A 25,413-nucleotide genomic window follows, 5' to 3' on the forward strand; every position below is an offset into this window, starting at 1 on the left:
AAGATTATACAGATAATAAAAAAGAGTGGAGTTAATACTAGTTGACTTTCAGGCAAGATATATTGCATACATATATCATTGTATTTAATTAACGTGACTGTATTTTTAAATGTTGAAAAAGAGTAAATACTGGGTTTCTTGCCGGTTCTTCTCGGTAGAATCTACATTCCGAACCGGTGGTAGCTTCACTTAATGTAGTTTGTTAAAAGTGCTTGTTAAAGCCTACTTGAATAAAGTATATTTTGATTTTGAATAGCGTAAGCCGATTTTTGTCCCAGTGATTATGCGACGATAGCAGCAAATAAAAAATCGGTTATGGTCTCATTTTGAAGAGCTCCAGCTGTAGATGTGCAGTAAAATAAAGAGGATTCTTGATTACAATTTAAAAAAGAATTAATTTTAGAGAGCGGAAATAAGTTACTGGCTGGCTAGAGAATAAGAAAAAAAAATCAGAAACATAAACAAAATTAAAGTAAATTGCGATCGACATACTAACTTAACTAATCTATACTATTTGCCCTTAAAATTTTCATTTAAAAAAGTTTCATCATTTTGGCGCCAAATGTAGACAAGTGACTTGCAGTGTACAATGAAATTAAATCAAAATAAAACCAGTCATAGGTTTCGAAATTCCTAAAAAATATTTTTAATAAATGCGAAGTTTTCGCGGGCGACCCACTTATCTTAACTGATTCAAGTCTACATAACTTTTATTTGGGTTTTACGTCGATTATAAGATAGTAGTCTAGATATTATTATTTAACGTTTATCTCAGAAATATCGAGAATTATCCAGAGATAACTGGTCTAGACGAGTAAATCACAATTTACGAGAGTTAGGTATAGATAACGATCTGTGTCAACTTATTAGCATTTATGTACTTTACTCATATAAAACTTTATAGTATCATATAATGTTATAATGAAATCATGTTATAATGAAAAAACAGTGTTATCGGTAATACGTATAAAATTTTATTTTGAATGTGGTTATTATTTGTTTAAATGGTATATTGTATTATTGTACTATATCTAGTGTTGTCTATCTATAAATACTCAATATACGTATGTATTTATTACTCAATGGGAATCCGGCATAGATTCTACTGGTACACCTAATCATCACTATATATTATAAAAAAAAGTTTAAATGTTTTAGTCTAGTTGTCTAGTCTAGAACTATAAAGTATTATAGTAGTATTTATATATACGGTCATTTCTAAAAGGAGAAACTTTTCTTTTCTTGAAGTATAAGAAAAGTATCTATTTGTATAGATTACAAGATGCACTTTTCGAATTTTTATTATGATGCTTTTGGTATCATTCGAAAATACCTCCTCGAATATTGTAAATATATTTAATTGTAAATGGTAGGTAAGCTAGGCGCAGGCAAACAAATGAAACAATATTTTTATTAAAAAGTTAACATTTTATTAAAAGGGTTACATCGTATAATATTATATTATAATCTTCATGAGTAACAGATAACTGCAAATTATATTTAAAAATAACTATAAAAACCTCATCTGTTTCTAAATATAGTTTATATTAATAAAAATGCATGATATTATCTATGGGTTTATCGTGAAGCAATTAATAAATGTCTATAAGATTTAAAGTTCTGTAATTTCCTATTTTTGTAAAGTGTATTTTATTTTCGTTTCTTCCAGATTTAATCACGTTTTTAACCCATACCACAAAAATACTATTTCGGGAGAGTCTATTATAATTACAATAAGTAGGTAAATTTAATTTGAGCATGGATTTATTTATATGTAAAGATAACCACAAAATAATAACTTTTATATAAATGCAATAACGTAATAGTTAAGTTTTGAAATGTAACGTAAAAATGTTGTTTAAGTTTAGTTCAATTTGAAATCTAATTAAATATACAATTTTTACTACAAACAAACAATTTAAACACATAAAGATATATTCGATATTTTTTTTTTTAATATACTTTAATAATTAATTATTCGATTCAGTTTTTCGAAATAGTGGAATTAAAATATTCGAGAAAGTAAAATAGTGTTACTAGATCCAAATTACACAAAATTAGAAATACGAAATAAACAATATATATGAGTATCTATTCAAAATATAACAATATCGAATCAACACTGGAGACTTTTTGGGATTAATCCTTATTAATTATTATAATATTATTCGTAAAAAAAAACAATTTAGATAAGAATTATTAACAACAATTTAACGTAAATATTTGGCACAATTATGACTTTAAATGGCAAGCGTGTTAGTTTTTAGTATTATATAAGGTGTGTACTTATTTACTTTTAGGCTAGTATATTTAATATTTGTACTATAGTTATTGTAATTACCGATCTTAATATAATAGATTGATATTTTATTTATTTATTTATTTTCATATGTTGTTTTAGTTTTAGTATTTTAATACTTACAAAAAAATATACTGGATATTGAAATACAGATGCTTAATACTATGTATTTTATATGTGATGCGTTTCAGTATTGCATTGAATTTATTTCTTACGTAGAAAGATTACTACGAATATTCTAATACAATTACCATGAATACTTTATACTGAGCATTTTATGTAGTTAGTGCGAATAATAATGTGTAAACTTAACATGTAAGAGTATATTTGATTATTTGTTTAAAGTTATGGATTTATGTGGGTACGGAATAACTATAATTTTAGCCAGCGTCGTGTTTGAAATATGTATTAAATTTAAGTGGATTTTACGCGACGCTGAAAGTTATAGGCCCTGAAGACTTGCACACCGTTCGCCAAGCCAAGGGCGAAATTACATAGCGATAAAGAGTAATTTATCGGACGAATGACAAGGCAGTAACGGGTCCAGATTAATCCAGTGGCAGCCAGCGTAGCAGATTGGGTCGGCGACACTTTCTCAAGAGGACGCCTAAATTCATCAATTGACGCCATAACTAGAGCCTGTAATCATTGTTCCAAGATATAATATTTATTTTTGCGCCTTTGTGTGAATAATATTATCCGATAAACATAGATTAATTTTAAATGTTTATTAAATAAATAAATAAAATATTTATAACTATCTCTTACAGCGTAACGTGTGTTAGCTGTATTAGTAATCCTACTTTACTTATATCCTACATTATAAAAATGTATCATCGCTTTCAACAAAAATACTGCTATCAGCCATCTTTAAATTTCTGACGCTTTATCCATATCGAGGGCAATAGAATGTTCCCCAAACAAAATATTGCAGATTTTATTAAGCTTAAAGTAGGTAATACTAATTGCTCTGATTTCCCTGTCCTTAAATAGTCCCCCCCCCTCACCTAGTCCAGGCGAGGTAGAAACTCTTACATGTAACAAACATTGTAAAAACTCGAGTTTTTTCTTAATTAAATATTTACAAAACTTTTACATAATTATTCTCAACGTGTAGTGCTAGATATGAATATAAAAATTGCAGAATCAATTCCCTACTGGCTAGTCTATACGTTAAAACTCTGTTACTTTAGAGATTAGTGAGCGTATTTATAGGCTGAAAAGGTCTTAGGTCCACAGTTGGCAGCGCACACTCAATGTCAAGAGCTCGACCAGTGAAACTTCAGTGTCAATGTCTAGATGTTATTCAAAATATCATCTGTCTTGTCTTGGCCTTTTTTGTCAGGAGTTGTGGAGTTTTACATGTGTGGGAACCAATTTTTTGAGCTGTTATATAAATATTCGAGATGTTATTATGATCAGTTGAAAAACATATTGAGCAGTTATTTAATTTAATGGCGGTTGATTAATTATTGCGACAGTAAATCATGGACAGTAATAAAAAATCAATTAGTCGGTTATTTTATCGTACAATGTCAATTCTAAAAATACTAGAGCAGTCCAGTAACTGAATGAGCGGTAAAAAATTATGGAATAGTTCGGCAGATCATTGAAGCAAAAACATTCCACTCGGACGAAAAAAGGAGAGAAGCAGACCGTCGAAAGCCAAACTTGCTCTTATTAGACAATAAGTTTATTTTAGCTGCTACTATGCAAAGTCTATGTCATTTTAATTACTTAAGTATGTTTCGAATTACAAATAAAAGTACCTATTATTATTATTATACAATTTGTTTTTAATGCCTTCAATCAAAACTAATTTTATTTTTCATTACTATTTAAGTACTGTTTTTAAGGTTCCGTAACAAAAAGGTAAAAAGGAACCCTTATGGTGCGACTTCGCCCGTCTGTCCGTCCGTCTGTCACACCGCTATATCTCGAAAACTACTTTACCACCTCATTGTTTATAGAATTGCTTAGAATGAGATTTCTTACCGACAAGTTCTGATTTATTACTGCCTGCACGTAACCGCTCGTTCAATAATTTTTACCGCCCACATAATTATTTTCCTGCTTAATTATGTATTCACTGATCCATTTCATTATTTTTTATTACTTATTTTTGTTTACTGATTAGTTTTAACTGCTGAACTAGTTATTAAACGTGCCATTTATAGTTTTTAACTTACTAAAACCGTTATTTACAACTGCCTTTTTAAATCAGTGCCAAAAACTAAATACCCCGCGACTATGAACGCGCTAAGGTTGGATGTTTTATATAGTTGGCTAATTACTTAAGTTTAGTAAGCCAGATTCCATATTTAGAGGAGTTTGTCCTTAATAAACGGGCTATAAATCGCAAAAATATGTTTTTAAATAATATTAGATTCTGAGATTAGTACGTATAAGCCAACAAAATATTTAGCTCTATAAAGTATTTTATCCTACGACTGGGGTACAGCTTCCTCTTCTGTTAAGAGTTTAACCAAGTACATTGCTCTACTACGGGTACGTATACATATTAATTTGGTCCGAAAATTAGATTTTCTCGTGAAAGCATTAAGATTACGCACAAACGAAATTCTTCGATAAATAGTTTACCTGTTATTTCCACCGATGTCCGATACTTGCATAGGCTTTGCAAAATGGCGTTGAATCTTACCTCGTTTATTGCTCGTCGACAATAGGGTATTTTCGGTAGTGAAAAATAACTTATGAGATTTGATAAAAATTAAAATATATGTAACTATACTTAAATATTTTGATTTTGAGTCATAAAAGCGCATTATTCATTAATTATATTGAAATTAAAAATCGTAATTTTTAATCTGTATATCACGTCACCTAAGACACGAGCCACCATGGTGTGCCTTCAAAAAGGGAAAAACTGTCATTTTAATATCGTCTGGCTCTTTTATAAAAAACTTATCTGGAGTTTTAATGCTAGTATTTGGACATTACACTCCAACGATAGTGATTACTATAGAAATTTATTATTTTCTCAAAAAACCCAAATATTTATAGCTGTTAACATTGAATTAGTGCCAGTCATAGATACTATATACTATACAAATGTGACGTCACCAAAATGACTGACAGCGTTTTCCCGGGAATAAAAAAGGTTCAAAATTTAATTTTATTGCAAGAATACAATAAAATTAAATTTTGATGCCTAAATAAAAACTTTTTTGACCATGTAATTTTTCATTACCAAAAATCAAATAATATGTTGGAAGAAGTATAAAAACAGTACACAAAGACACATATTTTGAGAAATTCCCAATAAATATTGCATGTAATCCCAAGTCCCAATTTTTTTTGACGTTTACTCATATACAAACAAATTCATAATTATTGAAGTAAAATTGAAGAATGGAAAAATGTAAAGAAAAGAAATGCATGAAATGTAAAAATATATTTATCTAATAGATAAAAGGCCATTACAAAAATAGTCGATATAATTTTCAAAAACGATAATTTAATATAACATTTTTTTCATAACAAAACTGTATCCGGAAGCCATTTTCAAACGATTAAATCGTTAAGAATATCAGGTAAAACCTAATTTTATAATAGATATATATACGGGCAAAGATTCAAAAGAAACTGTCTATTATATTTTTGTAATTGATTTGTATTAAGTAGAAAGTTTCCAATTCAATTACGAACTCGTAATTTTATCGTCACAAATATATCCAATTTTTAAAGCTGTAATCATGTTATAGCTTTAAAAATTTGATCCGATATTTTTCTTATAAATATTCACCGGCTTTTGGACGTCACTAGTTATAGTTGTATGCTAATATAACTTTATTTTACATGCAATAGTATTATTCTCTATTAAATTGCATAAAAAATAACTACTTACGTTAAAGTAGTTATTTTTTGACATTTTAAAGAACGGACTGTCGCAGGTCTTCTGTGACGTCATAGACAGTTTAAATAAAAGGGAAACTTTATATTCATTACAATCTAATTTAAGGTACTTTTTAAGTTTGTTCTCACCGCCATATGGCTCCTTGAAATATATTACACGTATTTTTATTTATCACAGTTGAATACGCATATATTTTATTTATTTACTTACAAGATCAATTATTAAGTTTAACCCAGCTAAAAAGGCAGGATTTCAATATACTTTAGAAAAAAAAAATTACATTCTTTACAATGCCAATACTAATCGTCATACTTACATAATAATACAGAAAGAAATTACGATACTCAGCGTCAAGTTTTACATATAAACCCTTTGTATAAATTATAAAAATAAATAACTTATTTACCCAGTGAGATTATTTCTCTAATTTCCTAATTGCTCTAACTAACAATGTCATTTTTGTAGAGGTACTACAGTAATAGTTGATAATCTATGCCGTCTATTCTTTCTTTTTAAGATTTTGTTGATGTTTGATAGCTCTGCCTATTTGATACAAGTTCGTAATAGCGACAAAAACATTAACAGCAAAAAGACTGTAGTTCTTTGGTATAATGACAAGAGAATAACGAGACCAGATGAGACCCGTAGCCGCGAGTGACACAGATTGTGGCAATGACAAAGATTCCACAGGCCGATTCAAGTCACCCAACCCAGCCATCACCAAGCCCTGAAATGATATTATGATGTAACATTCAAATCGCAGAAATGAAATGAGAAACATGAATTACATACAATTTCCATATTTTTTATTATTAAGTTTATTGTTTAACCAGCATCGGATAATTAATCTTTTTTCATTTAAAAATATTATATGTCGAATAATCTCTTAAGTCAACTAATATTCAAATGGTCTATATGAATTTTTATCCACTTTTGTCATAGATCCCACATTAGAGAAATTATTACTGTCTCTCTCTGCTATGGTCTTGTGGCATTCCATATGCCATGCCAGACTTTAGTTTAGAGATTATTCTTCAGCATTACTCTTAGAAGATTAATATTTAATTAGAGCATAAGTTTATATATAAATAATGAAACATTCACATGTAAAATGAAATGAGCCTTTTCCAAAACCATTTTAATATATAAAATTATAAATACATGATATATGACGTCATCACAGATTCTTTTGATTAAAATTTAATTAACATTGTATTTCTTCATTCACTTTGTTTTGAAAATCATTGATTCATGCTTGTAATATTAATATTAAAAATATTTGAAGGATAATGGATGATTAATACTTTAAAATAAAAGCATTTTTTACGTTTTCGATTTATTTAGCTTAATAGAACGGAATAGGGCCACGGTAAAAGGCTGACCTTGAAAATCGAATACTTACCCATTTAAATGCTGGAGCCCAGAAGAAAATAGTTTTTGGACCTAAAAGGAAATAACTCATTTAAATTAATTTAAAAGTCACTTGCGTAATAGTTCCTGTAATCAATTTAAATAATTAAAAATACTTACCAGCTTCATGTTCCCATAGAGGACGCAATTTGGTTGGTACAAATTTATCAGCAACTTTAACAACAGCTCTGTATACGCCTGCCATTTTACGATTATATAGTTATTTTTTAAAATATAAAATATTTTCTATAATAACGACTGACTGAACATGACCACTTGAATCGGCCGTGATAAGACCTTGGGCTAAAGTTGACACCCAATGTGATAATGATAAGACGACTTTTGACGTTTATTATTCAGATAATACATTCCACAGAGTACATATAACATAACCACTATGTGAATTGTTCGGCATAATTACATATTTTAATTATTAATTATTACGATCCATTTTAAGTACATTTTTTTAATAGAATTTAATGAATAAGTATTAATTGATATTATTTTATTATTATTAAAAATAGTAATTGATATTCTTATGTTAGATTGAGAAATTTGAATTAGAAATTTTGAACGCATCTTATATTAGAAACATGGGTGCGGGCCTAAGCGTGAGAATGTGTCAGTGTTGAACTATTTAATAATTTTCTTTGTTTATTTTACTTTATGTTATATTCTTTGCTATTTCTTCAATGATTTATCACTTAATTTAACGGACTTATGTTCTCTGTTTTGTTCTTAATCCTTTGAATATGGGTACGAGCACAATGGGTAGCGATTTACATTCCGATAAGCAGGACAAACTGTTAAAACTACAGGCTCGAAAAAAAGAACTGGAGTTAATGTTAGCATCCAAAAATGAGGAGCTTTACAAGTTGTGTGTGCAAGAAGTACAGTTGACGGGTGTAATGCCCCTAGAAGCGCCTCTGAGTCCAGAAGTTCCACAAAGGGAAAGATTAGGTAGTGTACGAAGTGTCGATAGGTCCACAGATGGGACGGATGTACAAGACGGCTCTGATAATTCTTCGAGACGTCTTAGAGCTGTGTCTGATCGCATACATGATTCCGATCCGAATCTGCGAAAGAACCTTACCCACAGACTATCAACACCTTCGATATCAGGTATTTCGACAAAAAGTGCTCATTCTAGGCATGTCCGCAGACCTGAGACCAGTTGCTCAAACTTCTTTCCATCGCCACCCCAAGAACGAAATCCAGAAACATTTTCAATACACACCTCTCATACTTATCCTGCTTTAGCTGGCCGTCATGAGTCTGTTCCACATGATAATCTGCACAGTGAACTTCAACAAGGTCCTGTATATCGCCATCATACTTTAACAACTGAATACACAAATAAGATCTATTATAATAATGCAGCAGAAGCAAATAATGTGTCACGCTTGAGAGAGACTCATTTCAGCTCCAGTCACCCTGATATAACAACTAATTACACCCATGGCTCTGTTGCACCACAGCCCGTGCCCGCACACAATGGAATGCGCAACACTCCACTCCTATATCAATATGCATCACATTTAAAATCACAGAATCAACATCATGGAGTTTTAAACCACCACCATATTATGCAAATGCAATCCAAAAGGAGAACAGATGGTGTTCGAAGAAATACTTTACAGCGTACACAGACATACCATCTCACATCGCACAGTGACTATAATCATCACTTAGAAAACATGACTGATGCATACAGACAACCTGCACCAGCTTATCAACATAGATCACAACCTGACATACAAGATCAGCCAATAGAAAGAAGACAGAATCCAATAGAAAGAACAATTCCTGTTCCAAACACTTTGCCTCTACGTGAACGTAATATGGTTAGAAATCCACTTCATTTGCAGCTGCAAGTATCCACCGATGATTATATAATTGATGATAGACGGCATTATCCTGATGCTTTAAGTCCTGTCAGCCAAATGTCGGGATATTCACAGAGTAATTTCGACTCTGTAAGCATGAATAAATTTTCACCTACTTTATCCCAAGACATGAAAGTAAAAGAAAAACATTGGTATGAAACATCACTAGACTCACCAACAAAAAGTGAGGTGCCTGTATTAAAGAAAAGTGCCAGCTTGAAACGGACACCCAGTATAGGTAACTCACAAACATACGAAATAATGATTTCATCTGGTCGTCATTCGGCTATGCAGAGCCCCAACCATATACCGCATAGTCCCCCTGTATTATCGCCAAGTGCAGTGTCGCTCGAGTCTCCTAAAAACATGACAGTTATTGAACAAGGTAAATGTATACCATACAGAGAAGAAACTAAACCATTTGAAATGTCAGACTTTTATAAATACTCAACAAAATTCAGGCAGAGTAATGTTCAAAAAGCACCTATGCCAAATCCTGCCCATAATGCCAGTACGATGTACAATAAACTGCCAATGGAGCTACCACAGTTTAGCCAGGAACATTGGCATGGACATGGCAACTGATGATCTTCATTTGTAAGTAAAAATATTTGTTTTAATATTAGGTAGCTTACCTTTATGGTAAATCAATGGCAGCTTAAAATTTATTGAATTATTTTAATTTATACTTGAAGTTAAGTTAGTTTTAGTTGTAGTTACTTAAATATAAAATTATAAACAAGATCTCTAGTTTAATTTAGTTTTGTAAATATTTTGATTAACTACTACATATTTTGGTATTTTACATATATAATTATAAAGTTAAGTTTTATAAATAAATTCACTGTTTAAAAATACATGCCATAAAAATTAGGGAGTCAATTGTATAAAATCGTCAGAAGATGTGCGACTGTGATAGTTTTGTGCAAACAATAAAAATTCAAGTAGATGTATGTCCAATAACATAAAAACTGTTATTGGATATACATCTACTTGATATGTTGGACATAATATGTACTGTGCATACCTTGTAAGTTAGTTAAAAAATTCAAACAGGGTGCCAACATTTTATAATCAAAAATGTTAAAATTCTTGTGCCTATTAATTAGAAATTTTAATAATAAAGCTTTGAAAAGCTATGAAAATAATACTAGAAATCTTATTTCACAGCTAGTTAAACTTGGTACAATTTATTTAAAGTATAGCCTTGCCTCTATTACCACCAGAATTTCTTGTTGTAAGAAACCGAGAATATTATGTTCCTGGAAAATAAATGTATAGATGTCTGCGACATTCTTAAATAAGTAATGAGGAAAATAAAGAAACTTTGAAAACTTATTTTGTTATGCTTGACATATCATTGGTCAATTATACATAAGATATATACATAGAACTTAAAAATATTACGTCCATGACAGATATTGTAAAAAAACTTTATATAGATTTAATGTATAAGATAAAACTAATTTAATTCTATGTAAATTGAAATTTGTCATCTTGATTATGAATATTTTGAGATTGACAATAGTATCAATATATTTTGATTTCAGTTTTAGACTATGTTCTAGCTGTTGGTGTGTCCCTAAAACTATAGTTAAATACCATAACATTTCCTGCAAGTTCAAATAACCATGACTGATCAAGATAATCAAGATCAATTTAATTATATGATGATTTTCATTTTATACATGACATTCATATATGTACATAGAGGATCATTAAAATTTAATTTATTATAATTACTTTATTTAATTGGGTCAATATCAATTGTTTTTACTAGTGATGGGCCGAATATGGGTTTTACCGATACGAATAATCAGCATATATTTTATCGAGTTGAATTTTTTTGTAAAATTAAAAACATATATGTTTATCGTATTATGTTTTATTTATATAATAAAACTGAGTAGAAAATGCCTCGACAAAAATCTGAAGACTTACAATGGTATTTAAATATACTAATAATTATTAAATAATCGTAATAAAATGATGAGTAGGATGTTCACGTCATGAAGACATGATCACGATTTTTAATTTATTAAGCATCGTCATGTGGTATAGCGATTTAAAAATGAAAACATGCGTGAACGAATGTGTTTGAAGATTTAATTATTTTTAAATCTCAAATAAAATATGTAGTTTGTGTTAAATACACGACATTTCTAGTGGGAGTACGCCAAATGCTTCTTCAAGTTTGATTTATATATTTACTTTAAGTACCTAAATTAGGGAAATTTAATACATTCAGATTACTGAAATGTGTTCGACAAGCATGGAGCAAATATTTGAATGCAAGTGTATTTGGCAGGATATTAGCCGAATACGATCAACAAGCATGCCGAAATCAAACCATAAAACGAATATTCGGTCGATACCTAGTTTTTAATTTAGCAAATGTATATATTATAAGATATTTTTGACAGTTCCCTTAGTTGTTGTCAAATATTTATGGAAAGTGATTATATAATGTCTAATTATTAAATTATATCCAACCAGCCTTATATTGTTGTACTTGCCAAGCAATTTAAGCTAATGACATTGCCTTTAACTGTCGTCCATTGATTTTTAATTAAGCGGTGAGGAATACATACTGTGTGATTGTATATAAAGTACGTTATAATTAATTATTGTAGTAGATCGTTTTTATAATGAATAATACAATTTTGATTTGTAATTATAACAAAATTTCGATGAGAAGATATTTTTGTAACTTGTTTATGATTAGTTAATTGTGCAAATGCACAGTTTTATTTAATAAAGCTTTACATATATAATTTAGTTTAATTTTTATTAAGCCAGATACACACTTAAGGCTAATCATAATTTTTTAGTTTATTTGCTCGTCGATGGCAATATGGCAAAATGATTGAACATTAAAAAGTAACGAGTGATTATTTTTTGTATTTTATCTAAGCAATTTAATGTAAAAAATAAATCGGTTCTTAATTAAGTTAATTTTTGATAGAAGCTACATTCCAAATCGATAGTACCTTTGCATTGTAAAATGACGGTTCAAAAGTGCGTGTTAATTACTTAAATTATGAATTGAATTTCACTACAGATATATTTTAAGCGTATTGCTTTGCATATATTTAATTGCAATAAATTTAAATTGGTATGTTGTTATAATGAAACAAAACCTGTATTATGCCAATTTTTTTATATAATTCGTTTTCATACAAACATTGCCAAGGTCACACAGCTCTGAATAGACAAAACAGATATACGTATCTATATGAATGAAAAATTATAGAAATAATTTTAGTAATCATTAATGAGCAGTAAAAAAAAAGCTTGATGAAAAAGTATGTACTAATTTTGTAACATCAATCAGAAAGACAAATCAATGATGTCTATTTTTATACAGTCTTGCCAGTAATTCGTTGGTAATTCTAAGTCCATCTAATTGATTGTTGCGATGTCCATTGCTTCCTACGAAATAAATGTATTATAAATAACTAAATTATACAAATAAAATAAATAGTTAGTTATGAAATAATACAATTTAGTATAGTTCTTTATTTAGAGCCAATTCTAAGAGTAGAATCAGATCCCGCTTATTTTAAAAATGCACCGCCATCGGTACTTAATCAACGTGTAAAATTACAATTCCGTAGGAAAAGAGGAAACATTTTCAGCTTGCAAAATTTGATCTTTACAAATGCTACAAGTTAAATAAAAGCTAGTAAAAGTACCTGAACTTCCTAGCCAGCTATTATCGCATCCTTCTCCAATGCATCGTTTGCCAGGGTTGAAACCTCCATTTATATAGTCATCATCGCGACCTAATACCAAAATAATATTTACATAAAATATATTCGATAGGAAATTAATAAATAAAATGCCCTATACTAAACTATCAGCGCACCTACCACAGATTTAAAAATAGAGCTGCAAGGAAGTGAGTTTATTATTTCTTACAGTGCCAACTTTTCGTCAAGGCTATACAGAGTTTTTCAAAGAATTGTCCTTTTATAAATTGGATTTTAATGCTAATGTTTTGAGACTAACCTGAACCGGGAAGTTGTCCGTTCGTGCACCCTTCGTCCCACATGTTGATACACCGCTTACCGGGGTTAAAACCACCATTTATGTAATCGTCATCGCGACCTAAGTAAAGAAACATTAATATAATAGGTAATACTATGGCAAATTTTACTAGAACCCATCCTGGCCTGTGGAGACATGGACCAATGTTATGAATAACGTACAAAGTTATGCATGTGCAACTCCAGCAAGTGTAATTCATTTTAAACTAACTGATTAGTAGTATCTAGGCTCATTTAAATGTTTTATTATCTGCTAACCCATTAGTAACGTGATGATAGTTAGTAGTATCTTGTCTGGCTACATTCTCACACTCATCACAGTAGAATTAGGTATTAAACTTTTGATGGTTGAGTGAACTAGGGTGACTACAGGCGCAAGCTCCCAAGTTTGGTTACGCATTGGCGATGTAAGGAAACGGTTAATATTTCTTACAGTGCCAATGTCCATGGTATGTGGGGACCACATACCATCAGGTGACCCATTTGCATGTCCGCCTACCAATACCATAAAACTTTAAAATGCGAAGCAATTTACTACGATTTATTTGTGCAGACATTTAGAAATTACTAATATGTATACCTGATCCAGGAAGCTGACCGTTGATACAGCCTTCATCCCACATGTTAACACACCTGGCAGCTAAAAGGCATATCATCATTAATAGCATAGCATCATTATTAATGATAAAACATAGTTTGCTTTAAAGCAATCTTAAGATAGATATTTTACGATTTCAATTGAAAATATAAGTGAATTTGTTTATTAAAAAATATTTAACTAGAAATACTATTTTAAACACACATAAACCTGACGTATTTTATAAAAAATAAAAAAATATATTAATTATTCACTACAAAACTTCGTCTCAATGGAAAATTAAACATTTGTTTAAAGCTGTCTAAAAGTCCAACTTTTAAAACAATACATTTAGAATCTTACCAGCCACACGAGGTCGTCCATACGAAATTTTAAAGTTAATTAAAATAACAAATACATATAAAAATAAAACTTTCATTATGTTTATTGAATGGATTGGAGCTACTATGGATAATGCAAGATTATTTGATTTATTCATTATTAAGTTCAGAGCTTTTATAGTAGTATCAAATACAGTTATTTTAATTTAGCTCTATTGTAGTACTTAGTATCAATGACCACTTGAGATAAATTGATTCATGATCCAAATTAATTATCTTATTTTTATGAAAAAAAAATCTATTTGCATATTATTTCATTATCTGTATATATATACTGATAAATATAAGGGTATTAAAGGTTTAATGAATTATTTTTCCTTAGCGTGACATTAATATCATTACACTAATAATATATATATGCATACCGAAAACATACGTATTTTTTAACTATAATTAGAGTAGTTTGGAAACGATGTCATTCTGATTTACATTGGATGATTTGCTGATTAAATACATATAACGATATAAATAATAGTAAATTACAGCGAAATATCGATTAACACTGGACATACCTAGTAATCAGTAGACCATAGAGTATAGACTATAGACACTAGACAGACGATTCTCGATGGTAGACCCTAGTACTCATAACATAACTCAATACTCAGTGTTTCAGTATATATGTTTTATCTATGACTCAATGATCTCAATATTATAAAAAAAAAGTTATTAATAATTTATTTTTTATTTATTTAAATGTTGTTAGAATTATTTTGAGTTAATTCATAAAGTGTTTTTACAGTTTAATCGTGTAACCTTTAATTTATATTAATAAAATGGCAGGTATTTTGTATTTTTTCTATTGTATTAATTAACTTTCCATGTAAGTACGAATTTACATTTTCATTTTATAAAAGAACTATTTACACTTAAAATACATTTTTTATACCATATAAATAAATAAATTAATGAAACTTGAGAGCTTAGTAATCATTTTTAAGGTTAATGTGATTTGCTAATAACTAGCATATCATTTTTAATTTATAACTAATATTGTTGATTGTGGATGATATGGATGTGTGGAGTGATGGGAAATAATAAAACAAACACATAATAAACAAGGATATTCCAGTGAGCCAAAATGAACCAATTGGCTTCATACTAAGATAAAAGAATATATTAATTTACAATATTTAATAAATACTTTATTTTAAATAATACATAAACAATGTTAGAAGATATTAAATGATTGAAGAGTTGTGCAAATAGGTAGTCTTATTGCTATAAAAAAATATATAGGCAGGTTGCTTAACTATCTAGAACAATTTTTATTTATAGATAATGAATATACTTTTGTATAGTATATAAACATATAAGGTCAAGCCTTAAGCTTCTGAGATGCCATTGACAAATTATTTCAGAAAAATGATTATAGGGGCAAGTCAGTCACATTTCTTGAGTCAGGGGTTGCAAATGACTTCAATATATGAAGATGGTTGAAAGGCAAAATATAACACACAAGTTTTGATATTTTAAAATATATTTTTGGTAATATAATATTTTTAAATTAAAATATTTTTGTTTTATATGTAGAATTGATAAAATTTATGGGGTTACATTTTTAATGTTCACATTTGTAATTTTTAATGAGATACAATAATCATGCTGTAATTTGTATGAATTCAAATGCAAGGAATAACTTAGAGCACATGTAATGTTATAAAACTTAAATAAAAAATATAATATTTTGTAGTATCCTAAGTATAAGTTGTTCTTTCAGTTGTAATTAATAAAGATTAACCCTAGAATAAACAAAATCTTATGTTTATTTTGTATATAAATCAATATTTAAAACTTGACATTGTTCATTATTGCAAAATAAATAAACATAAGTACAGTAGAATCCAGTTATAACGATGGTGAAGGGACCGGTGATATTAGGTCATACTTACGGGAAGTCTTACTAAAGGAAATGACAATTATTGATTTTCAAATCATGTTCATATACATATATGTATGTATATGTAAATACATACGAAATGTATTTAATAATATTTATGTGACCAAGAGAAAAAAACTATTTGAATCAAAATATGTACATATTTATTTATGTATGTATTTCACATAATGTAGCTACAATAGTAATGAAAAGAAAAGTAACTTTAATTGAAATAACAATTATGTACATATGTACTTAAATGTCGAATTTAGGATAATAAAATAACCGTGCACGTACATTATGAATGTATTCATATAATCTATGTATATAACAAACAACAAAATATCTAGTGCAAAAGGTCTCTAATTTTTTATTGTTTTTGGTTTTTATTTCTATAGTAAGAAGTACAAATTCTATTATACAAACGAGACATCATACTTTTCATAATTGTCATCTTCAAAATAAGAGTACACAAACACATTCACTACTTCTGCAGCTTTTAGAGCTTCATATACAGTCGGAGTGGTACAATTTTCTTCCAAGTCGTCGTTGTTATTATCGTCGCTATCTTGACCGTTGACGATAACACTTTGTAGAATATTTTCGTCAGTCGGCTCCCCACAGGTTGCGAGATCGTCATCAATAGCAGAATGTTGTTCAAGTTCTTCATTTGCTATGGGAAGTCCTTTATCCAACGCTCTCGTCCAGACAGACAGCGGCAAATCATCATCATCTTCGCTGTCGGTAACAACACTGAGACTGTTTCGGACAAATTCACCGTGTCTATAACAGTTAAAAATCGTTGCTAAGGTAACCTTATTCCATGCGTCATTAATCCATTTAATAGCATCCATTATTGTAATCTTCGGATGTTTGGCACTGCTGATATCTTCATTTGCATCAAGATTGGTGACAATTTTTAGAACCAGGTTTTTACGAAAGTTTGATTTTAACACTCGAATTATTCCTTGGTCCATAGGTTGTAATACATGTTGTATTAGGTGGCAGAAAAATGAAAGTTATGCTACTCAAGTCGCTGATCGAGGGATGAGCTGGACAATTGTCAACCAAAAGCAGGATCTTTTTTTTTCTTTTTAGTTAATTCACGATCCCAGTCGCGTATCTATTTGATAAAAATATTAGATTTCATCGAGGCTTTGCGATTGCTTTCACAGTCTTCCGGCAGAGATCGTACATTTTTGAAACGTCGTGGGTTCTTTGACTTGCCTATAATTAACAACTTCTTTTTTATCGTGCCACTCGTGTTAGCTGCAACCATCACAGTTATTCTGTCTTTCGAAAGTCTGCCTCCCGAGCATTTTTCGCCTCTAAATTTTAATGTTTTATCTGGCGTTAGTTTAAAGAATAATCCTGTTTCATCTGCATTAAGTATTTCATCGTCACTAAATTTTTCTCGCAAATTAGGCCAAACTTGGTTTAGCCACTCGGTCACATCGCTCTGTTCAACCGCCAAGGACTCACCAGCAATTTTCCGGCAACAATATTGTGTTTCTTCTTGAAACGGTTAATCCAACTCGCCGAACAATCAAAATTAAGAATGTTTAGCTCTTTAGCAAAAAAAGGCGTCTTTTGTTGAAACATAGGTCCATTTATGGGTATTCCACGATTACGTTGCAGCTTAAACCATTGTAAAAGTGCCGAGTCAACTTGTTCTTGAGATGACAATCTCACACGTTTAGGTTTTAAAACATTCGCGTTGAACGAAGGTTCTATTTTGTGTTTATTTTTCTTAATTGTTGATATTGTCGAATGATTTACACCGAATTCCTTCGCAATCGTTGCATTCGACTCGCCAGCTTCTAAACGTTGTATTATAAGACTTTTATCTTCAACAGATTTTTTTTTTCGTTTTGTAAAAGTCATTATTGTACGCACGCATCATCTGATAATTAACGCCGAAAACTAAACTGTCGCAAACTGACGTGCAGGCAAGAGGGGTGCGCGGGGTGGAGATAGTTTCTTAACTACGATTTATTTGAAAACACGCCAACGCTCGTCGTCGTTGGAACCGGATAAATTTGTGTGAAATTCCGTCGTCGCTCATATGAAAACCAAACACGCGCCTAAACTTACGTCGCTAAAAACGGTTGGTTATTATATGCGAAGTCGTACTAAACGGACTACACTGTATATTTCTTTAATATTTTTTTTATGAACTAAATTATTATTTGAATATTACGTATATTAATATAGAATATAAAACAAAACAAATATAATATATCTATTATATTATATTAAAACCAAATAAAATAAAATCTTAGAAAATCAACCATGACTCTCTAATCAAATATGACTTGGATATATTAGGAAGTGTTTCATATTTACACACTTTGGTAATGTTCATGCTATTATATTCAAATAAAGTTGACAGATAAACTCTAAAATTAAAAATATATCGAATCATTTTCATTAATTCACGATCAACCTTTTTAGTCATCTTAAAAGTTAGATTTGGTTTTTTAATTGTTTTATAAAAAAATATTGCATAGTAAGTCTCTCCCTCTTCTATGAATGAATTAATTTAACTTAACAGGTCAATTTGTTTTTAGTGTAATATCGTACTAATTAGTCGTTATCGTACTAACTAACAAGATTATTTACAAGCGGTTGGAGAATGTGGCTGGTATGGGGGGACAGTTTGAGGATCGTTATATTTTCTCTCATAGCATCTTTTAAGATATTAAGACCAACATGCGTGAAGTGGCCATCGTAAACCAGTAATACAGGACGATGTTTGCCAAGAGCAGGTATAAAAGATTTTTTTAAATAGTTTTCAAAAAAATCTGTTTCCATCCATCCGTTTTATGTAGCGGCATATGTAGTATGCATTAGGAATGGTACATTGATCCCAAATATGTCGAATCGCAATGTCTGCCCGAGGTAGACATATTTTTGAACAACTTCGAGGACGGTACCGTGTATCGCAATCGGTTCCGGTAGAACATGTTCATTGAACATGACCTTGGTTTTATCCAAGTTCATCCGTAGGCCGATGCGCATAGAAGAATCAGCCGGCTCATTCAGCATCTGTTGTAGGTCCTGCAGCGTTTCTGCCATGATGACGATGTCGTCTGCGAATCTCAAGTGAGAGATGTACTCGCCATTGATGTTGATGCCACGCCCTTTCCAGTTCAGCGTCTTGAACATGTCCTCCATTGCATTAGTGAACAATTTGGGGGAAATAACGTTCCCTTGTCTCACTCCTCGATGCAATGGTATGGGATTCGTTTGCCGACTCTGTACTTGGACGGACATGGTGGCGGCCTTGTAGAGACATCTCATCACTTGGATGTATCGCCAATCAACTTGGCAACGCTGCAGGGACTCCAGAACAGCCCAGATTTCAACCGAGTCAAAGGCCTTCTCATAGTCCACGAATGCAAGACACAGGGGCCGATTATACTCATGGGACTTCTGTATAATCTACCGCACTGTGTGGATGTGGTCTATGGTGACGTATCCGCTCCGAAATCCGGCCTGTTCCTTCGCGCAAGACGGTTCGTGATCACTCTTGAAAACAGCTTATAGATGTGGCTCATTAGGGATATGGGTCAATAGTTCTTCAGCAGGGTCTTGTCTCCCTTTTTGAAGAACAGGACGACCACACTCCTACTCCACGCCTCCGGAGTTCTCCCTTCGAAGAGGACAGAGTTATAAAGCTTCTGGAGCTCCCTCACTACGGGTTTACCTCCTACTTTCAATAGCTCTGTTGTAACGCCGTCCTCTCCAGGGGCTTTTCCATTTTTAAGCTGTTTTCGCCAATACTGACTTCTGGCAGGTATTCGGTGAAATGGCGTGTTAATGTAGCTCTAGGATCCTCATTTTCGGGATCAGGTCGAGATGCATGCGATGCGTATAACTGGCCGTAGAAGTCCTCTACTTCCGAAAGAACTGCCGGCTTGGAAGAAACGACTTCTCCACTTGCTGTGGTCAACTTCGTCAGGTGGCTTCTTCCAAGAGATTGTACGAACACTTTAGACCCCCGATTCTGCTCGATGGCTCTTTCAATCGTAAGAGTATTGGAGCACCGGAGGTCGTGTCGTACGCGCTTGCTGATCTCTTGGTTTAGTTGCCGTTTCTCGGACGAAGTGACAGGTGGGTTTTCACGTCGTTTCTTCATTAGCCCTAAAGTCTCTTCCGAAAGTTTGGACTTTCTGCCCTTACGCTGCATGCTACAAAATCTCGTGCCTTCTTCCCTGAGAATTCTCACTACATTTTTGAGGTTCTGGTTTACGTCTGTTGTGGTTTTCATGGCAGCGAATCGGTTCTCCAGGTTTGACTGGAACGTTTCAGATCCCGCAATGGTTTGGAGCAGGGATGGTCGGAGTGTAGACTTCATCAGACGGACGCGCTCGGCCTTAAAATTGATATTCAGAGAGCCTCGGACAAGTTGGTGATCACTACCGGTATTGAACCTGTTGATCACTGAGACGTCTCTGAATATGTGCCTTTTGTCCGTCATGACGAAATCGATCTCATTTTTGGTCATAGTGTCGGGGCTTTGCCACGTCCATTTCCTTTGGGGCTGCTTCTTGAAGAAGGAGTTCATCAAGAAGAGCCCTTCCCATTCGAGGAAGTTGACAAGCATTTGCCCCCTATGATTTCTGCTTCCAAATCCATGGGGTCCTACTACCGATTCGCTACAATTCTGTACTCCCACTTTAGCGTTGAAGTCCCCCATGACAACGTTGTAGTGGGTTTTCGTGGTGGAGTGGAGGGCCCTCGATATATCATCGAACATTTCCTCCACTTCATCGTCCGAGTGTGTCGAGGAGCTTTACAATGAGGTACGCTACCCTGTTCGACACACTGGAGATTTCCGCAACGTTGCCAGCTAGGGACTTATTAACCAAAAACCCAACGCCTCCTTGGGATTGTTGGTCTCCCTCTCGGAAGTGCATTAGGTGGCCCGATTCGAGGGTTACGGTGTCCTCTCCCTCTCTACGGACTCCACATAACCCTAATATTTATTTATTTATTTAATATTTGGGAAACAAACAGATATAAAATATAATCTGATTACATAATACAATTTAAATATCACATTATCCAGCGAAGTTTCCACCGATTGATAAAACATAAAATGCACTCAAATATTTTAACACAATAAGATAAAAAATATTGGACAATATTAAAAGTATATAATTAAGTTAATTTAAGATTGTTACAAATATTATCTTTAAATTTAATCAAAGACAAATGAAATATATCAATGTTCCCAAAATGCTTATTATATTCGCGACAAGCTCTGATTAGAAAACAGTTAGCATTATGTGATGAATGACAAGTGGGAGTATAAAAACATAACGGTTGACGAGCGTTGGATCGTGGGCAGTTCAGAGACAACTTACTAAGTAGAAAAGGGGAGTCAACAATATTATTAATAATTTTATATAAGAAAACTTGGTCTCTCATAGATCGGCGTTTTGAGAGAGCTAATAAATGTTCATGGGTAGAATCGCTAGATTTAAAAGACAAATATTTTAAAAATTTGTTTTGGATCTTCTCAATTTCATTAATATGAATATTGTACTGAGGATTCCATACTGTAGATGCATACTCGAGTATAGAACGGACGTACGCGTTATAAAGCAGGTTAATAGTAGAAGTATTTTTAAATTCAGATCCTGTTCTCATGATGAAACCTAGCAAGCGATAGGCTTTTGTTGAAATACTTCTAATATGAGAACCTAAAGAGAGCTTGCTATCCAGTGTCACGCCTAAGTCTCTCACCTCGTTCTTCCTTGATATGTCGTTATTATTGACAGTATATTTATAAAGCAAAGTTTTACGCTTACGAGAAAAAGAAATTATAGCACATTTATTTATGTTAAGATGAAGAGAATTTAATTTGCAGTATGTCTCTAACCTGTTTAAGTCAGATTGTAGAGCATGACAATCATCTAAAGATTTAATAGATTTGAAAATTTTTGTGTCATCAGCATATAAAAGAAAATCTGAAGACACAAAAACATTATTTATGTCATTTATAAATATATTGAAAAGTAAAGGACCGAGGTGAGAGCCCTGAGGAACACCTGAACTTATCGGTATAAAAGATGACAAATAGCCTTTAATAGAGACAGCCTGAGTACGGTTGCGAAGATAAGATATTGAATATGTGGAGAACCATCTAATTTTCCCAAGTTCCACCTCGAGTTGCGCTAGATGCGAGTCAAGCCGTAGCGTGCGTCCGTTGTACGTCGCCAGGGTCAGTCGGTTGTGGTGGCCTCCCGTAGCCCGGTGATTCTTAGCACCCCCCGTCCCGCCGTTACCACCGTCGCCACCATGACGAGGAATAGCGGGACCGCCGGGAACTGGGGGCCGTGGCTTACCTGTTTTCACCATTTGGAGGTATTGCCCATAATCGCCACGCTGGGCAGGCGGGTTGGCGATCGCAGGACGCAACTTCTCGCACCGGTGACGCTGCTGCCCGTTACCGGCCTGTGGTATTTAGTTACGCCTATTTTTGATGGTTATACCGCCATCAGTCGGTCGCCAGAGCCTCGTTTGCTGATCGGCAGGATGCACCACGGGCAGGTGAGGTTAACTTGGAGCGCCAAGGTGTAGTTTGCGCCCCCTTACATCCCTTGCATTATGCATATGGGGGTTAAAATTATCGCCCCTATCACCTCCTAACGGGAATACATCGAATTACCAATAACCCTGTATATAGCAGCAACGGTCCTCAGTTTCATGCTATCATTGACAACACACAATACAGCTCTCGGCGTCTTCTTCGTTAACATCATTTTCTTTTTTCTTTTTGTAATTTCTTACCATTGTGATTCACAACTGTAAAATAATATAAAATTAACTTATTTAATTATATTAATCAATTATTTTAAAAAATAAACATCATTTGTTTAAATAGCGGGCGGCACTTTTGAATATTTTATTCATAACTGCCCCACAGATTTTTTTCAAATCTGCCCCAATACCATTATTGCTGGGCTGATGTTGAGGATAATAAAAGTCACTAACTGGTTCACGATTTATTAACGAGACGGTACAATTATACGGACTGTGACGCACTGTTTTACATATGCAATGTTTCGACTTTTATACATGATATCAAAGAGTAAGAGATACACAGATGTGAAACATTTTAGTCATAGAACAAGTGAGCTTTATCAATTGTTTACTTGAATATCTATGTGCATATACGGCACATTACTCCCCCCTTTACAAAAAATAAGTAACAGTTAAAATATTGCAGGAATTTCATGATAAATTATGCTTATCGAATACAATTGCACATTACAAAATATACGCATATAAACAAAAATGTAAAAAGACAGATTATATAGACAATATTTAAAACAAAATAAACAAGAATATAGGTATGTTAACAAATAAGTAATATGAGAACTATATATGTATATGTAAATTTAACAACTCTACAAATTTTTAAAACATAAACTATGAACCTTAACTATTACACATATAAATTGAAGATTGATCACGAAAAATAACACTTTATTATCCACTATTATCCACTATTTCACTTTATCCTCACACAATGATTCGTCGGGTGGTCGGGCCGTCTGGGCCCAGTTCGCCCCTGCGGTATGCTACCGACGTGTAACCCTCTAATTCTCTATATTTTTCACATCACTGTTGACACATCACTTGCAAATAGTTTATAAAATTAGTTTAAAAATATCCCTCAAGTGTCTGTTTTAATCTCGTATAATGGCCGTCCATATCTGAGGCACAGCCATTCGTGCTCCCGCGGTAATTCCCACAGTTCCCCGAGGCAAAGGTTTTGCTCGCCACATTATGGGTGGGGTATGCACGTCGCGAAGCAAAGGTCAAGGCGCTTCTCCTTTGCCTCGATGTTTCTGAGAAACTGTAGCGCGCGAACGGTCACCTTCGCGCGTAGAGAGACTGGTGAGCTTAAGCCGTAAACAATTTTCGTAATTCTGGATAACGCGACGACCAACCGATCTAACGGTACCGCGGAAACCACGCAATTTGCCAATGTCGCCTCGCTTATTGTATAAAGGGGATCCATATCTTTTGTCTATTTAAATTTTATGTTTCTTTGTATATTTTTGGCAAGAAGATGTAGTGCTTATAGATTGAAGCGAACTACTGGTTTGCTAATTCGACCAGATCTTGTAATCTTCGGGTCAATTGTTCCTGTGTTTACATTTGCCGTGTCCTTATATGGTGCGCTCTTGCATTCTTCGATGTCAATTGTAAATGCGGGCTTTAATCGGTCAATACTAATACATTTCTCCGTATCTGCTTTATCTATTTTAAAATATTTGTCTGTCCGTTCGATCACTTTGTAAGGACCGGAGTCTGGTGGAGATAAGGGTTTTGTGACCTTATCTTCACGTACAAACACATGAGTACAGTCTTTCAAATTAACGTGAAACCGGATATTTTTAAAACTCCTTCATAAATTGGTCCCGAATATTCTTCCATTTTTTTCTTAAAGCCTTTTGTGTAAAAAATAAATATTGTTTAGTGTTGATGCCTTAAATAATTTTAGTAGGTATATTTAGTAATTAGTTTAGATATATTTAAATTTTACATAATGTTTAAGATATCTTTCCACTAGGTTGGCATTTCGATCTTTGGGTTATAGCTTTCGTTTGGGTGGTAGTACAGTGTCTGAGATTGTTTATAGTACCTGTAAAGCTATTTGAAAAAAAAAATTGAATGTCCACATGCCACTGCCACCTGAAGACCAGCTTAAGCATATTTCTTCAGATTTTGAGAAAAAGTGGAACTTTACTTCATTGGCAGTTTGGATGGGAAACATTGTAGAATTAAACGACCTAAAAAACAAGTTTGTAGCAAGTTTAATCTAACGCTTCCACTCACTTACGTTAACGTTTAGAGAGATGAATAATACAACGATATTTAAACTTAGAAATGTGTATTAAGCACATACATTTAGCGATACAATTAGCAATAATAAAGCATAAATGAGGAGCGAGAACAGAGATAGTAACTAGTAGCTAGCAGCGCGGTAAGCGAGCGAATGGTGCAGTGCGCCG

The 25,413-nt window shown here is 32.6% G+C and overlaps 3 protein-coding genes across 4 annotated transcripts; 1 reads left to right on the forward strand and 2 right to left on the reverse strand.

The window, feature by feature from the left end:
* Window positions 1-2,565: 2,565 nt before the first annotated feature.
* Window positions 2,566-7,934, reverse strand: LOC113403737 (mitochondrial pyruvate carrier 2-like). 2 transcript variants are annotated; one of them, XM_026644317.2, is made up of 3 exons: window positions 7,707-7,934; window positions 7,579-7,619; window positions 2,566-2,938 (listed from the first exon to the last, which is right to left on the reverse strand). In XM_026644317.2, exons 1-3 carry the CDS (start codon window positions 7,789-7,791, stop codon window positions 2,714-2,716), a joined length of 351 nt encoding a protein of 116 aa, XP_026500102.1. In that variant the 5' UTR covers window positions 7,792-7,934; the 3' UTR covers window positions 2,566-2,713. The 2 variants fall into 2 exon arrangements, with proteins under 2 accessions (XP_026500102.1, XP_026500101.1); XM_026644316.2 differs by lacking the exon at window positions 2,566-2,938 and adding an exon at window positions 5,700-6,903.
* Window positions 7,935-8,180: 246 nt separating this feature from the next.
* LOC113403736 (uncharacterized) lies at window positions 8,181-10,553 on the forward strand. Its single transcript, XM_026644315.2, has one exon. The coding sequence runs from the start codon at window positions 8,339-8,341 to the stop codon at window positions 10,055-10,057; it is 1,719 nt and encodes a 572-aa protein (XP_026500100.1). The 5' UTR covers window positions 8,181-8,338; the 3' UTR covers window positions 10,058-10,553.
* A 2,106-nt stretch (window positions 10,554-12,659) lies between these two features.
* On the reverse strand, window positions 12,660-14,177 carry LOC135193875 (uncharacterized). Its single transcript, XM_064218132.1, has 4 exons — window positions 14,102-14,177; window positions 13,484-13,582; window positions 13,168-13,257; window positions 12,660-12,904 (listed from the first exon to the last, which is right to left on the reverse strand). Exons 1-4 carry the CDS (start codon window positions 14,175-14,177, stop codon window positions 12,816-12,818), a joined length of 354 nt encoding a protein of 117 aa, XP_064074202.1. The 3' UTR covers window positions 12,660-12,815.
* Window positions 14,178-25,413: the final 11,236 nt, after the last annotated feature.

Source organism: Vanessa tameamea, chromosome 20 (genome assembly GCF_037043105.1).
Source record: "Vanessa tameamea isolate UH-Manoa-2023 chromosome 20, ilVanTame1 primary haplotype, whole genome shotgun sequence".
Taxonomy (NCBI): domain Eukaryota; kingdom Metazoa; phylum Arthropoda; class Insecta; order Lepidoptera; family Nymphalidae; genus Vanessa; species Vanessa tameamea.

Excerpts from the sequence above, each read along its gene's own strand:
- LOC113403736 (XM_026644315.2), top strand. The coding sequence starts at position 8,339 with ATGGGTACGAGCACAATGGGTAGCGATTTACATTCCGATAAGCAGGAC.
- LOC113403737 (XM_026644316.2), bottom strand. The coding sequence starts at position 7,791 with ATGGCAGGCGTATACAGAGCTGTTGTTAAAGTTGCTGATAAATTTGTA. Across the intron at positions 7,620-7,706 it reads TCTATGGGAACATGAAGCTG|GTCCAAAAACTATTTTCTTC; the intron begins GTAAGTATTTTT and ends ATTTCCTTTTAG. Across the intron at positions 6,904-7,578 it reads GGGCTCCAGCATTTAAATGG|GGCTTGGTGATGGCTGGGTT; the intron begins GTAAGTATTCGA and ends ATATCATTTCAG.
- LOC135193875 (XM_064218132.1), bottom strand. The coding sequence starts at position 14,177 with ATGATATGCCTTTTAGCTGCCAGGTGTGTTAACATGTGGGATGAAGGC. Across the intron at positions 13,258-13,483 it reads CGGACAACTTCCCGGTTCAG|GTCGCGATGATGACTATATA; the intron begins GTTAGTCTCAAA and ends TTTTGGTATTAG. Across the intron at positions 12,905-13,167 it reads TAGCTGGCTAGGAAGTTCAG|GAAGCAATGGACATCGCAAC; the intron begins GTACTTTTACTA and ends TTTATTTCGTAG.